Here is a 13136-nt window from a genome sequence, read left to right on the forward strand (position 1 = left end):
ATCTCGTCATGTCAACCCACTCAGTGACCAGGATGTGCAGGCACATGGACAAATGCTCAGTGGAACAGGAATGAAAACATCTTATCTGCTTCTTCATTCATTTCTAAACATTGTACCAACAAACTATCAATTCTGCTAAATGCAATAAAAATTATTTAGAAACTAAGCATCTTCAAATGAAAAGTTATGTCTGGAAATTAGGAAAGAAGGAAGTATTACATATCAATAGTAGGTTAATACCAAGCCTTTCTCCTGAAATATGGGGTGATCTCCTTTTCAGTCTCCTGTGGAGACTCCAGGTAGCCCCATTCCTGAAGGAAGTTACTTTCCATTACAGCTCTAAGAGTTTCAGCTTGATCTAGAGCTAATAAAGTCGGAAGAGAGAGCTTATATTGTTTCACCAATGGGTTCACAAAGTAAAGGGAAGAGGGGAGAGTGTCCCAGCCAGAGAAGAGCACGTGCAAGAGTCCTGTGGCAGGAGGGCACACAGAGCCCAAGGACAGAGGGAGGTCGGGGGGGCTGTGGTGCAGAGTAACGGGTGAGGATTGGCGAGGAGGAGCCTGGGAGGCAGGCTGGGTCAGACTGTGCAGGGTCTCCAGCCGTGTTAAGGAAGTCGCTCTTTCAGGATAAATGACGGAAAACGAGCATTAACAGGCCTGAGGGAAAGGCTTTATAATCTAATTCAAGCTGCATACATGGGAAAGAAAACAGCCTTAGCAACAGCTAGGAGGATCCTACCTTAAATGCTGTCAAAAAGCAGCCTCACCAGGGCAGGTCTGGGCAGGCTGCCTTCTGTAAAGGAGCAATCTTTGGTTCTCTAAGGGGCCATTCCATTCCCTCTCAGGGCTACAGTCCCTTCTCCATCCACACAATCACAACAGCACAGCACAGAGTCCCCAGCAACAGGCCCACCCTGCACAGAATCAATCAGCCCCACTCCTATGACAGTCGCGCTCCCCCTCTCGGGGCCAGCGGCAGCGATGGGATCTCCCTGCTTGGCTTTCCTTTGTGTTTCTCCCTTCTCCTTTCCCGAAATCTCCATGATCACCTTGTACTTGGACAGGTGGAACTCTCTTTTAACCTCAGCCTCGGGCCACCCAAACTTTCCATTACCTCCTCGTTTTGTCATGAAAAGAACAATCATGGAAATTACATTCCCAGCTGGAAGAAGGAACTGAGGTCCCATCTGTAGCTGTTTGGCAAGTGGATCATAGGCCCAGAAGGCAGTAAGTCTATCCAAACTCTCCCCCTCTCTCTTCCTCCAAGATCCTGCCCTCACCTATGTGGCTCCGGCCCATGATTTAGGACTTCAGGTGTGTGTTTTTTTTTACACTTGGTCCTGTTGGTTGTGGACAGGGAGGAAAGAAACTGAATAATGATTGCTGTTTAACCAGGAAAGCTGTGAGAAACTCAGCTACACCTCAGCATGTTTTACCTCCTCCCTTTCACTTCCACAAACAGCAAACAGCAACGAGCAGATACATTTTTACTGCAAGAATGACTGTTAAGTAGTTAGGAATTAGAAAATGTGTTTGCCAGAGAGAAGCCTTCATTGCAGAGAATTTACTATAACCAAGTCAGAGTCACTTAGGAAAAGAGCTTTGTCACACAGACACTGGGAGTGTCTCCATTGACACTGGGGTAGGATGTCACCTGTGACGAGTTATCTGACTTAACCCCAGAACAGCTGTCTGAGTGGCCTGAAGATCCAGATGTTCTGGGGTCATGCCAGGAGACTATCCTACCCCTCTCATGTGTCTGTGCTGTGAGACCCCAAATAAGCGCCAAGCACACAGAGTTACTAAATTAAGGATTATTAACAAGGGAGACAAAAAATAAAATATATATGGTTAAAGAGCCAAGGGAGTGTCTGTATGTATAAAAAGTGAATCCAATTTGAAGACACCAGACCTAGGCAAATCCAGAAAACAATCTAATGCCTCAGGAGAGTATCATGGATCAAGCTGACATGGAAAGGCTCTCCATGTCATGGAACAGGAATGAAAACATCTTATCTGCTTCTTCTAACTCTAAACATATACAACTGCTGGATAAAATGTAATTAAAAAATTTTTAATATATAGCCTAGACTGGAAGCTTAGAAAGTAAATCCCAGAAATGAAGAGGAAACCATTCAATAAATGAACGGACCTTTCAGAAGTATTTGGTTTTGGCAAAAAAAAAAAAAAAAGAAAAGAAAAGAAAACACCAAAAAACAAAAAACAAATGAATGGACTTAAAAGAATAGGTGGGGGCCGGGTGCAGTGGCTCACACCTGTAATCTCAGCACTTTCGGAGGCTGAGGCAGGCAGATCACCTGAGGTCAGGAGTTCAAGACCAGCATGGCCAACATGGTGAAACGCCATCTCTACTAAAAATATAAAAATTAGCTGGGCATGGTGGTAGGAGCCTGTAATCCCAGCTACTCAGGAGGTTGAGTCAGGATAATCACTTGAACCCAGGAGGTGGAGGGTGCAGTGAGCTGAGATCCCGCCACTGAACTCCCGCCTGAGTAACAGAGCGAGACTTGGTCTCAAAAAAAAAAAAAAAAAGTAGGTAGGAAATGGGCAGGCACTCATGACAAGGATCCCCGCAATGGGTCAGGCCTTGACTGATGCCCTACAGGCTTGGAGCAAGGTCTACCAGGAATAAATGCTGAGCCTTAGTCCTGCACAGGGCTGAACACTGGAATAGGGCTCTCTGCATAAAGCCACACTACAATGAGCTGCTGTGCCACTAAAACCAGAAACAGAAAAACTCCAGCTACTGGTCTAGGAAAGCAGCGCGGAAGCTGACCATCTACCATGAATGAGATGAATTACCCATAAAAACTGTAACTCCAGGCCTGAGCAACTGGAATACACTGCTTTTATGGTGAAGACATCTCCAACTGAAAAATTAACAGAAAAACTAGTCCCACGGTGAACCTGGAGATTCTCGACAACAGCAAACATAAAACTGCTCTGCAGAGATGCCCCCACAACCTCCAAGGAAGATGTGCTAACGAAAAGCTTATAAAACGCATGAAAAACAACTCATGAAGGCACGTCAGCAGGTCCAATACACTGACCAGCTGTGGATCCACCTGAAGGATCCACAATTCAAGAAACAGAAACAGAATAATTTAAAATACTTTAGGCCGGGCATGGTGGCCCACCCCTGTAATCTCAGCACTTTGGGAGGCCAAGGTGGGTAGATCATCTGAGGTCAGGAGTTCAAGACCAGCCTGGCCAACACGGTGAAACCCTGTCTCTACTAAAAAATACAAAAATTAGCTGGGTATGGTGGCATGTGCCTGTAATCCCAGCTACTCGGGAGGCTGAGGCAGAAGAATCACTTGAACCCAAGAGACACAGGATGCCGTGCTGCCTGGACTTGGGGAGACAAAGCTCGGCCTGCTCACCAAGCCACAGTGTGCCCCCACGCTGCATGTGCCTCCCCAGCTTAGAGAAGAGAGCTTCATGTAACTCAGGCCCGAGGTTTCCTTCCACACTCTCATTCTTCACTGGACTTCCTGCCTTACAAGCAGCTTTTCAGTGTGCCTTGTACTCAATGTCAGGAGTTTTACTGTCTGTAACAGGCTCTGCCTTAGAGGACTTGGAGAGCGAGCTCTGAATAAGTAATGTGTCATAACTTTGAATATTTAAATGCTGAGCGCCTAGAGCCAGCCCTTGATTCTCTGTCAGCTTCCAATCTAGTGTCTTGGTCAGTGGAAGGGCCTTGAAAGAATGAAAGTGGGGACACACCCTATCTGTCTGGAGACAGGGCCCAATTAGGACAGAGGTGAAAAGAAGCAAATAAAATCCCTATTCCAGATGAACTGATAAAAGGCTTAAGGCTTGCCATTAAGATGCTGTTGCTCCTGGTAAGCAGCAAAATTTCAACAAAAAACATTTGGCACCCAGACTTAGCTGAAAAGGGCTTTGGAGACAGGATCAAAGTAATAATAGTCCCTGTGGCCACCTGTCACCAGGAGGAAGCTAAACCCAGCAAATGATGATGCCTAGTGCCTCTTCGTGGTTAAAGAATTTAGAGTTCATTTGTATTTAAAACTTTTTCTTGTCTGTTTTTCCACCAGTGTCAGTTCCCAACACCTGGAGAAGATCTAAATCAGCTTCTAGGAGAGTATACAGATAATCTGGAGGGATTCAGAAGAGCCCATGCCACCAGCACACTAACTTGCTCCCATCACCCAGCCCAACTTGGAGCTGGGAGCTCTGAAGGCTACCAAAGAGGACTTGTGGTGAGGGAAGGGCTCAGGGTTTAAGAACAGCTCTCTCCCCTTGGTGGCAGCTGGAAGACCAAGAATTGAGAATGGCATCACAAGATGGAAGGAGCTGGACCCCTGAGTTACTGCATGGAGAGCTGCCAGGGAAAGCAGCTCAGCCCTCATCAGATTTTGCACAAGCGAAAACAAAAAAACAAAAACGTTCATTGTATTGAGCCACTGAGATTTGGAGACTGTACATTACTGCAGCATAGCCTACTATGATCCTCAGGTAAGCCCCTAGGAGGTTGGGGTAGGGTGGTTTTGGAGCAGGTATTATTACTCAGCCTAAGGTAAAGTATCTGTGTTGTAGTGTGATTTGAATGGGGAAGAAGGCATTATATTAAATGCAAATGCAGGCCGGGTACAGTGGCTCATGCCTGTAATCCCAGCACTTTGGGAGGCTGAGGTGAGTGGATCACTTGAGGTCAGGAGTTCGAGACCAGCCTGGCCAATATGGTGAAACCCCATCACTACTAAAAATACAAAAATCAGCCAGGTGTGGTGGCAGGTGCCTACAATCCCAGCTACTCAGGAGGCTGGGGCAGGGGAATCGGCTTGAACCCGAGAGGCAGAGGTTGCAGGGAGCCGAGATCGTACTACTGCGCTCCACCCTGGGCAACAGAGCAAGACTCCATCTCAAAAAATAATGCAAATGCAGACTCTAAAATAGTTTGTCTGTATTCATATTCCAGCTCTACCCCTTGCTGTTTGTATAATATTGGGTAAGTTATTCTCTCTAGGCCTCAGTTTCTGCATCTTTAAAATCTGGCTTATACCTACCTTAGAGACCTCAACAGATTGTTATGAGATGTAAATGAGATAATCCACAGAAAATATTTAGTATGGGGCTTGACACTTAGTAAAAACTTAAGTCTTAGTTGTTCCCTATCTCATGACTAGTTTTGGACCTTACAACACAAACCCTCACTAAAGTTAAATGTGGAGATGAGGAAAGCATGAGTTGTAAGTTACCACTCACTGCAGTCACTTGCATAATCTTGACATTTAAAGAAACTCCTGAAAGACTAAAAAGGAAAGAAACCAACCTAGTAGAGGTTGTGTTACATGGGCTGAAGAATGCAATCTCCTCATACAACCACCAAACCCAGCATGCACACAAACACCCCATGGCAGAGACCTGCTCACTAATCCTACTTCTTCTGATTCCTGGGCCTACAGCTACACTAGTTCCCAGCCTCCTGGCTCAGTCTAATAGCATGTGGGAGCGGGCATGGCAAAGGCCTATCCTCCTGTGCATGACCCTCTAGGTAGCATGACCTTAGGAGCCATGTGTGGAAGATGGTAAAGCCTAGAAGATGGAAGGCACCTAAGTCCCTGAGTCACTGCTTGCAGGAGAAGTTCCAAGGATGAAGAGACCCAGATGGACTTAAAAACAGGAAATAAACTTCCAGCAAGTTTGAGCCATTATACACTTTGTTATTATAGACTTTGTTGCAGCAGTTAGAGACACCTGTTTTCTAATAATATGTCAAATCTTTTCTAGTTCAGGTGTTTATGTTGAAAAAAAATTCTTACATTTAAAATAGGATTTTAATCTAATTATGTGAAAATAAGTTATAGTTATTCATAGAAAAACAACAGGGACAAATTTTGAATTCATTTCTCCCCAAGCACCTCAGTTACTACAAGCAAGGGGAAAGTTTAAGTTGCCCTGCCTGCTGCCTCCCTGATAATCTGGATCCATCACTCCCTGAGAACATTTTCTGAATTCTATTAATGTGAGCAAATGGTGCTGTGCATGGCAGGCAGGAAAATCAAAGGGTTGTGATCATTTTATCTTTATAACCTTGTGACAGTTCACTCACTTCTTCACATGTCAGGAAAGGAGAGAATGTATGCTTATCATTAATCAAATTAAACGCCTAAGCCTGGACACCCCTCCTAACCATGCCTTCCTTAATTCTTTCTTTGAGCTAAATTTTCCTGCTACTCCATTCTCCCACTCTTAAGTACCCAACAGAAGGGCAACCGGTCACTTACCCAATGCATGGATTGGTCTGGTACCTCGGTGCCGTGTAGGAGAAAGGAGAGATGTCCTTATCGACAAAAGACCCAAATCCCAACCGGAAGTTGCTGGTGAGCTTCCTCATCTCCTCTGCGAGTTTGGTGCCCAGGCTCCGGATATTGTCCAAGTCATCCTTCATGGACAGGGAGAGGTCCATCAGGTAGTACAGGTCCACAGGATAGTCCTCCACCTGGCGAACCTGTAGCTGGAAGGTGGTCTTGTCACCTGCACCAACAGAGAGGCCATGTGTGTTAGAGGTTGTGCAACCTGCTGAGGGCTGAGGGATGGGATTTGCTTTCAAAGCTGGTTCACCTCTTACTGTTCTTTAGTGATTGTGTGCCTCCCAGAAGATTTTTCTTGGAAGTAAAGTGCCTGAAGGGAATACGGTGCTGAGAACGGAGGCCTGGGTTCTCCTTCCCAAACACTCGGCTTAGCATTTCTTTTTCTATTTTATTTTATTTTTTTGAGATAGAGTGTTGCTTTGTCGCCCAGGCTGGAGTGCAGTGGTGCGATCTCGGCTCACTGCAACCTCTGCCTCCCAGGTTCAAGCGATTCTCATGCCTCAGCCTCCTGAGTACCTGGGATTACAGGTGCCCACCACCATGCCTGGCTAATTTTTGCATTTTTAGTAGAGATGGGGTTTCACTATGTTGACCAGGCTGGTATTGAACTCCTGGCCTCAAGTGACCCACCTACCTCAGCCTCCCAAAGTGCTGGGATTACAGGAGTGAGCCACCACGCCTGGCCTGGGCTTAGCATTTCTAAGGAAACTCCTTAACAACCAGGCTCCTTGGTAGTGTTCCGTCTTCTCAGCAACAAGGACCCTTGGGTAATCAGTGGACAGTGAACCAGACAATTTCATGAACACAAACTGGGTGGAGAATAGCCCACCAACCACATACCAACTCCAGAGAAAGACCCAGCCACGATGGGAATGTGCGTTTGAAACAAAAAGCAGGAAGAAATGAACAAAAGAGGGGTGTGGGCCTGAGTGGGGAAGAACCAAGTTGGGGAGAGAGATGTGCAAGGCAAGGGAGGGCAGAGAAACAAAGATGGTTGTTTAAAATACCCCAGTGGGCAAAAATATGCGTGCCTATGCCACATCACCTGTTTTTGTTTCTATTTCTCTCGCCACTTACCAGACTAGTATTTACTTTGGGGGGCATATTTGATGTTTTGGGACATCACAGGCACAATTCATTATCATCAGAAACTACATATATAAATACAGGAAGACCGATTCCAAATTTTAGCTCTATCAAAAAAAGAAAACAAGAAGAAAGAGAAAAGACAGCACTAGATTTGTCTACCACCTACAATAAGATAGCCAACAGGCAGAGAAAAGGGGAATTAATTCAGAGGAAAAGAACAAAGAGAAAAGCCAGTGTCTAGCAGGTGTGGACTTTGCTGTCTCACCCTACAGAGTTCAGAGAGGCTCAAGTCAGGGCAATAACTGGAAGACCCAGGCCAGGATAATGATCTTGAAATCATTTCATAATTTCTAAAAACAAACCACTTAGAACCAACTTTAAGGCTCAACTCATACCAGATCATTCTATCTGCCTTGGGCTTATTAACATTTCAGGAGTGCCAAGAGATGTCCTATTTATCCTGCAGTAGAACTGTCTATACATACTTGAAATTTGGATAGATTCTTTGTGTGTTTAGAGGCACAACAGCAAAGGTGGCCTCACTCCTGCCCAGCAGGTCTACACCTGAATTGCCAGCAGCCACATCTCAGAGCAACCGGTCTTTCATCTCAAGCTGACAACTAGCAAACTGAAGCCTTCTTTAATTTGCAGGGAACTCAACCCTCTATGCTCCCTCTCCTCCTCCCACCGTGACAACAAGGCATATTTCACTAACTAGACCACGAGGAATCCAATGATCAAAAGATTTTAGTTCAAGTTCCAGCTGTGTCCCTTGAATAGGAGTGCAACCTGGGCCTCAGTTTCTTGAAATATAAAATGGAAATAACAACAATGCTCACAGCATCAGTTAAGCCTATGATGCACTTATGAGGGAGAGCAGTGTTTTATGAGCAGTACAGGCTTGCATGGATGCAGTATGATTATGATCATTACTGCTTGTAGTCAGAGTGGCAGCTCTGAGCCTGCTTCCCCTGACTTGTCTTTGCGTGTACTGTTCTAGGCGCCTCAGGATTGATGGAGTTTGAGTTGCCTATTGATATAAGCCTATTTTTTAAAACCATCAGAGTCTGACTCAAACAGAGGAATGTTCAAGGTTTTCTTCCAGAATGAATTCCAGGCTGCTGCAGTGTCTGCCTTTGGTCAGACAGACACAGCTGGTCCCGCCAGAGGGCTCCTTGGGTGCCACATCATAGTGAGGAGGGGCAGGGAGGAGGGGGGAGTTGGGGGAAGGGAGCTCCCTCCTTGGCCCTTGCATGGGCAGACAACAGACCCCAAATGCACAGAGCCTGCAATCCTATTTCCTCTTCCTGATGCCATGATCTTTTCACAGGTCTTCTGCATTTTCAGCCACCTGTCCCCCGAAGTTCCCACCTACAACTTATTTTATCCAAAATCTACTTCTACTTTTATACGAATTATAAGAAATTAACAGATGGGCACTTTAGAACCAGGAAACAAATAATTGGCTTGGATTCTGGGAGGCAGAGAGGCATCTATGGGATAGAGGCTTGGAAGCAGGAAAGCTGGGTTTGAATCCAGACCTGGTCACCAAGGACTAGGGAGAACTCAGGCTCTCTTTAACTCACTGTTCAGTTTCTGCATCAGTCAAGTGGGGAGGATATTAACTATTGTAGGGATTAAAAGAGATAAACACCACACAAATGTTCCTATACAAAGAAAACTTTGGCCTCAGTTTTCCCAAAAGTCAATTACTGAAGCAATTTCCTGTGAGGATAAAGAGAGAGACAGAAAATCCTGCCAGCAACTTGAATTTCAACAGCTACAGCCTTGGGCATACAAATTTAACCCTAAATTTTCCAGACATGAAGGCTGAGGGAAAGAAGGCATGATATATAGGTCCCTTTGTATCCTAAGAGGCTATCTATTCTGAAGCAAGAAACTTCTTGGCATTACATTCTAAGAGAAATTGATCAGTAAGAAAACACACACACACACACACACACACACACACACACACACACACACACCCCTCCCAAAGGAAGGCTGTAGTTGTTAAAAAGAAATACTGTCCCATTTTTCCAGAAAGAGAGGGATGTAAGAAAGATGGTAACACCACTGATGTTCAGAGTGAGGGTTTATTGCTGCCTCTAATATATTTGATTTTAACTGCCACAGACTCCTGAATAGGCCGTGGCAATGACAGAATCTTCTGTCAGCAGATCCTGGAGGGACTGACATTCCTGGTCAGATCTGTGGTGAGGGCGTTAAGCTTCCAGTGTACCAACTCCCCAAAAAGGGAGGCCTCTAATGTTAGCAGCCTGAAGGTGAAGCCATTAATGCATGTGAAGTGCACTTTCTGCAGAGAGAAGGTCTTGGGTATGTTTTCCACCTTTGGGTACACTTCCAGAACCATGCACGCTTAAGCACTCTCCTCCCTTCCAACTCTTTCCCAGCCACCCTGCTTTCCTTTAAAAACACCCCAGACTTTAAGCCAATCGCCACCTCCCGCTGCCCAGCAGAGTGGGAAGGGCTTCTCACCCTTAATTTGCCTGTCTTGGTCTCTGGTGACACCATTCCGGCCCATGTGTCAGGATTCATCCTTCTCTGCTCCTTCCCTCTCCACTTAGGGTCTCTACAGGCTCATGTATCCCTGTGGCTGTATCCCTTCTCTCTGGGGCTATTCCACGTAATTCCTGCCAGCCTCAGGACCAGAGGCAGGATTAGAGAAATGGCAAACTCAAAACAGAAGCTGATCACCTGGCACCAGTGAAATGCTACCCCAGGCAGCCCCTCTCATGTCCTTCTGCTTGTTCCTGGTTCCACAGAACCCAGCTCCAACTGCATTTTGCACAGAATTTCTGCACTGCTCAGTTTGTAACTACAGGTTCTTCCACTGTAATCGGGTATCAACTAGCATTCCATCTGAAATGTATTTTTAAAGCCTTCTTCTCTCTGCCTTCCCTTTAATAAAAAGTGAAAAGTTGGCATTTTCCTTAGGGATATATATCAAATAACAAACATTTCTAGAGAGTGAGTTGAGAATTCCAGCAAAAACCTTTTTTTTTTTTTTTTTTTTTTTTTGAGACAGGGTCTTCTTCTGTCACCCAGGCTAGAGTACAGTGGCACAACCACAGCTCACTGCAGCTTCAACCTCCCAGGTTCAAGCAATCCTCCCACCTCAGCCTCCCAAGTAGCTGGGACCATAAGCATGTGCCACCACACCTGGCTAATTTTAAAATTATTAGTAGAGACAAAGTCCTGCCATGTTGCCCAGGCTGGCCTCAAACTTCTGAGCTCAAGTGAACCTCCCCTTCAGCCTCCCAAAGTGCTGGGATTACGGGTGTGAGCCACATGCCCAGCCTCAAAAACTTTTTTTAAATTTTTATTTATTTTTTCTTCTTTCTTCTTTTCCCTCAAGTTTCCTGCCTTTGAGCCAAAAACTCTTAAGACTGATTTTGTTCAAAGTGTTAAGACAAAGTAATACCTCAGCAAATAAAGACCCTTGCCATCCCAAAATAAATGCAAATGGTTTTTGATTCCCTGAAAGTACTATTCAGTGCTGGAAACTGAAAGAAAGAAGGGAAACATAAAAATCCACTCTGTTATAACAGGACTACAACTGAACAGAAAATTAGGGCCCTGGTGCACACATTATAAATGAGCAGACAGCTCTTCCAGTCACTACAGCAGAAGGCACTTAGTATCCCAGGATTAAATCCAGATCTAGAACCAAATTATTGCCTCACTGGTTTAGAACAAGGATGCCAGGCTGTACTGCACCCCCTCTCCACCTCAGAATTGTGACTGTTGACTGATGGAACCAAGGAACAAGTCACCTGAAGACATGGTTGTCCTCCACAGTGTCTGCCTCCAAGCCCTGGGCTCTATACTTCTGGTTTCCTTTAAAATAACCCCTTATCCAGCCATCATCAAAAGACTTTCTTCATCTATTTAAGCTATGTACACTGTCACCCAGGGTGGCAACTTTACTGCAGAAGCAATACCTAAACACTGGCTCTTCCAAGTAGAACCTGGAAGGAGAAGGGAGGAAAAAAATAGGGGCTGGCAGGAAACCCAAAAGCAACCAATCACCTGTAGTTTAGTTAATAGTATTGTAACCGTCTTGGTTTCCTGGTTTTCAGAACGTACTTTTGTTATATTAAGATGCTATCATTGGGGGCAGCGAAGGAGGGTACATAGAACATCTCTGTGTTATTTCTGCAACTTCTTGTGAGTCTAAAATTATTTCAAAATGTAAGAAAGCTACCAAGCAAGGGTCATTTTTTAAGAGGTTAAAGGACTGAGGCCAATAATGACTTTAATAAACTCTTCTTAATTGCTCAGTGTTTCAAAACCACCTTTAGCTTTTGACCATTCTCAATAAGCTTTACTTTAAAGTTTATGTCCTTTCTTAAGGATTTTATGCTCTTTGTTAATGATTTTTTCTAAGGTTCTTATCCTGACATGTAGTTTCCAGTATTGAAATAAAATGGAAAACATGATCCTATATTTACACAAAATCCTGCTTAAAGCTTGGCAGTCCTTCAAAAAGTTAAACATAGAATTACCATATGACCCAGCAATTCCAGTCCTAGCTATAGGCCCAAGATTATTGAAAACATATGTCCCCACAATAGTGTGTATACGAATGTTCCTAGCAGCATTAGTCATAATTGCCCCAAAGTATAGGATGTTAACTGTGGGGTTATTAAAATAAAAGAAAAAAGAATTGTCCCAAAGTAAAAACAGCCCAAATGTCCATCAACTAAAATGTAGTATATCTATACATATACAATGGAATATTATTTGGCCATAAAAAGGAATGAAGTACATGGATGAACCTTGAAACATGTTGCTAAGTGAAAGAAACCAGCTAAAAGAGCCACACATTATATGATGTATAGGAAATGTCCAGAATATGCAAAACTATATATAGAGAAAGTAGACGGGTGGATACCAGGGGCTGAAAGGGGAGGGTGGGAGACGGTAGGATAGGCAGTAACTGTTCATGGGTATGGGACTTCTTTTTGGAAAATGTTCTGGAATTAGATAGTGGTGTTGACTGTACAACCTTGCAAATATACTAAGAACCACTGAATGTACACCTTAAGATGGTGAATTTTATGGTCTGTGAATTATATCTCAATTTAAAAAAATTAAAAATGTCCTGCTTAAAGTAAACAGAAATTCTTTTTAATTTTTATTTCCTTCCTGAGACTTACCTTGGAACAATTACTTTGCCTTCATGAAGTGTCTTTCATATTATGCTGAGGCCTGTCCTTGATTAGTCTGCGATAAGTCTGGCAAAGTCTTATATTTCACTCAACAAATAACTATTATGAGGCATGGGGGGCAGGACAAGGAAGGAGACACAAAAGCATTTCTAAAAATATACAATGGAGGCCCAGCACAGTGGCTCACACCTGTAATCCCAGTACTTTGGGAGGCTGAGGTGGGCGAATGACTTGAGCCCAGGAGTTCGAGACCAGCTTGGCCAACGTGGTGAAACCCTGTCTCTACTAAAAATACAAAAATTAGCCAGGTGTAGTGGTGTGCGCCTGTAGTCCCAGCTACTCAGGAGGCTGAGGCATAAGAATTGTTTGAACCTCGGAGGCTGCAGTGAGCTGAAATCATGTCACTGCACTCCAGCCTGGGCGACAGAGCGAGACTCTGTCTCTCTCTATATATATAGATAGATAGATACATGAAAAACCAACCCCTATATACC

General features: G+C 44.4%; 1 protein-coding gene across 2 annotated transcripts in view; it reads right to left on the minus strand.

Annotated features, from left to right (window-relative positions):
- Positions 1–13136, minus strand: part of ITGB5 (integrin subunit beta 5) — a 122878-nt gene that overhangs the window by 77890 nt on the left and 31852 nt on the right. For both annotated transcript variants that reach the window (XM_030802219.1, XM_030802220.1), the window contains exon 4: positions 6272–6521. In XM_030802219.1, the coding sequence (XP_030658079.1) occupies positions 6272–6521 (250 nt within the window). The remainder of the gene's footprint in view (positions 1–6271; positions 6522–13136) is intronic.

Source organism: Nomascus leucogenys, chromosome 21, assembly GCF_006542625.1.
Source record: "Nomascus leucogenys isolate Asia chromosome 21, Asia_NLE_v1, whole genome shotgun sequence".
In the NCBI taxonomy this organism is placed as follows: Eukaryota; Metazoa; Chordata; class Mammalia; order Primates; family Hylobatidae; genus Nomascus; species Nomascus leucogenys.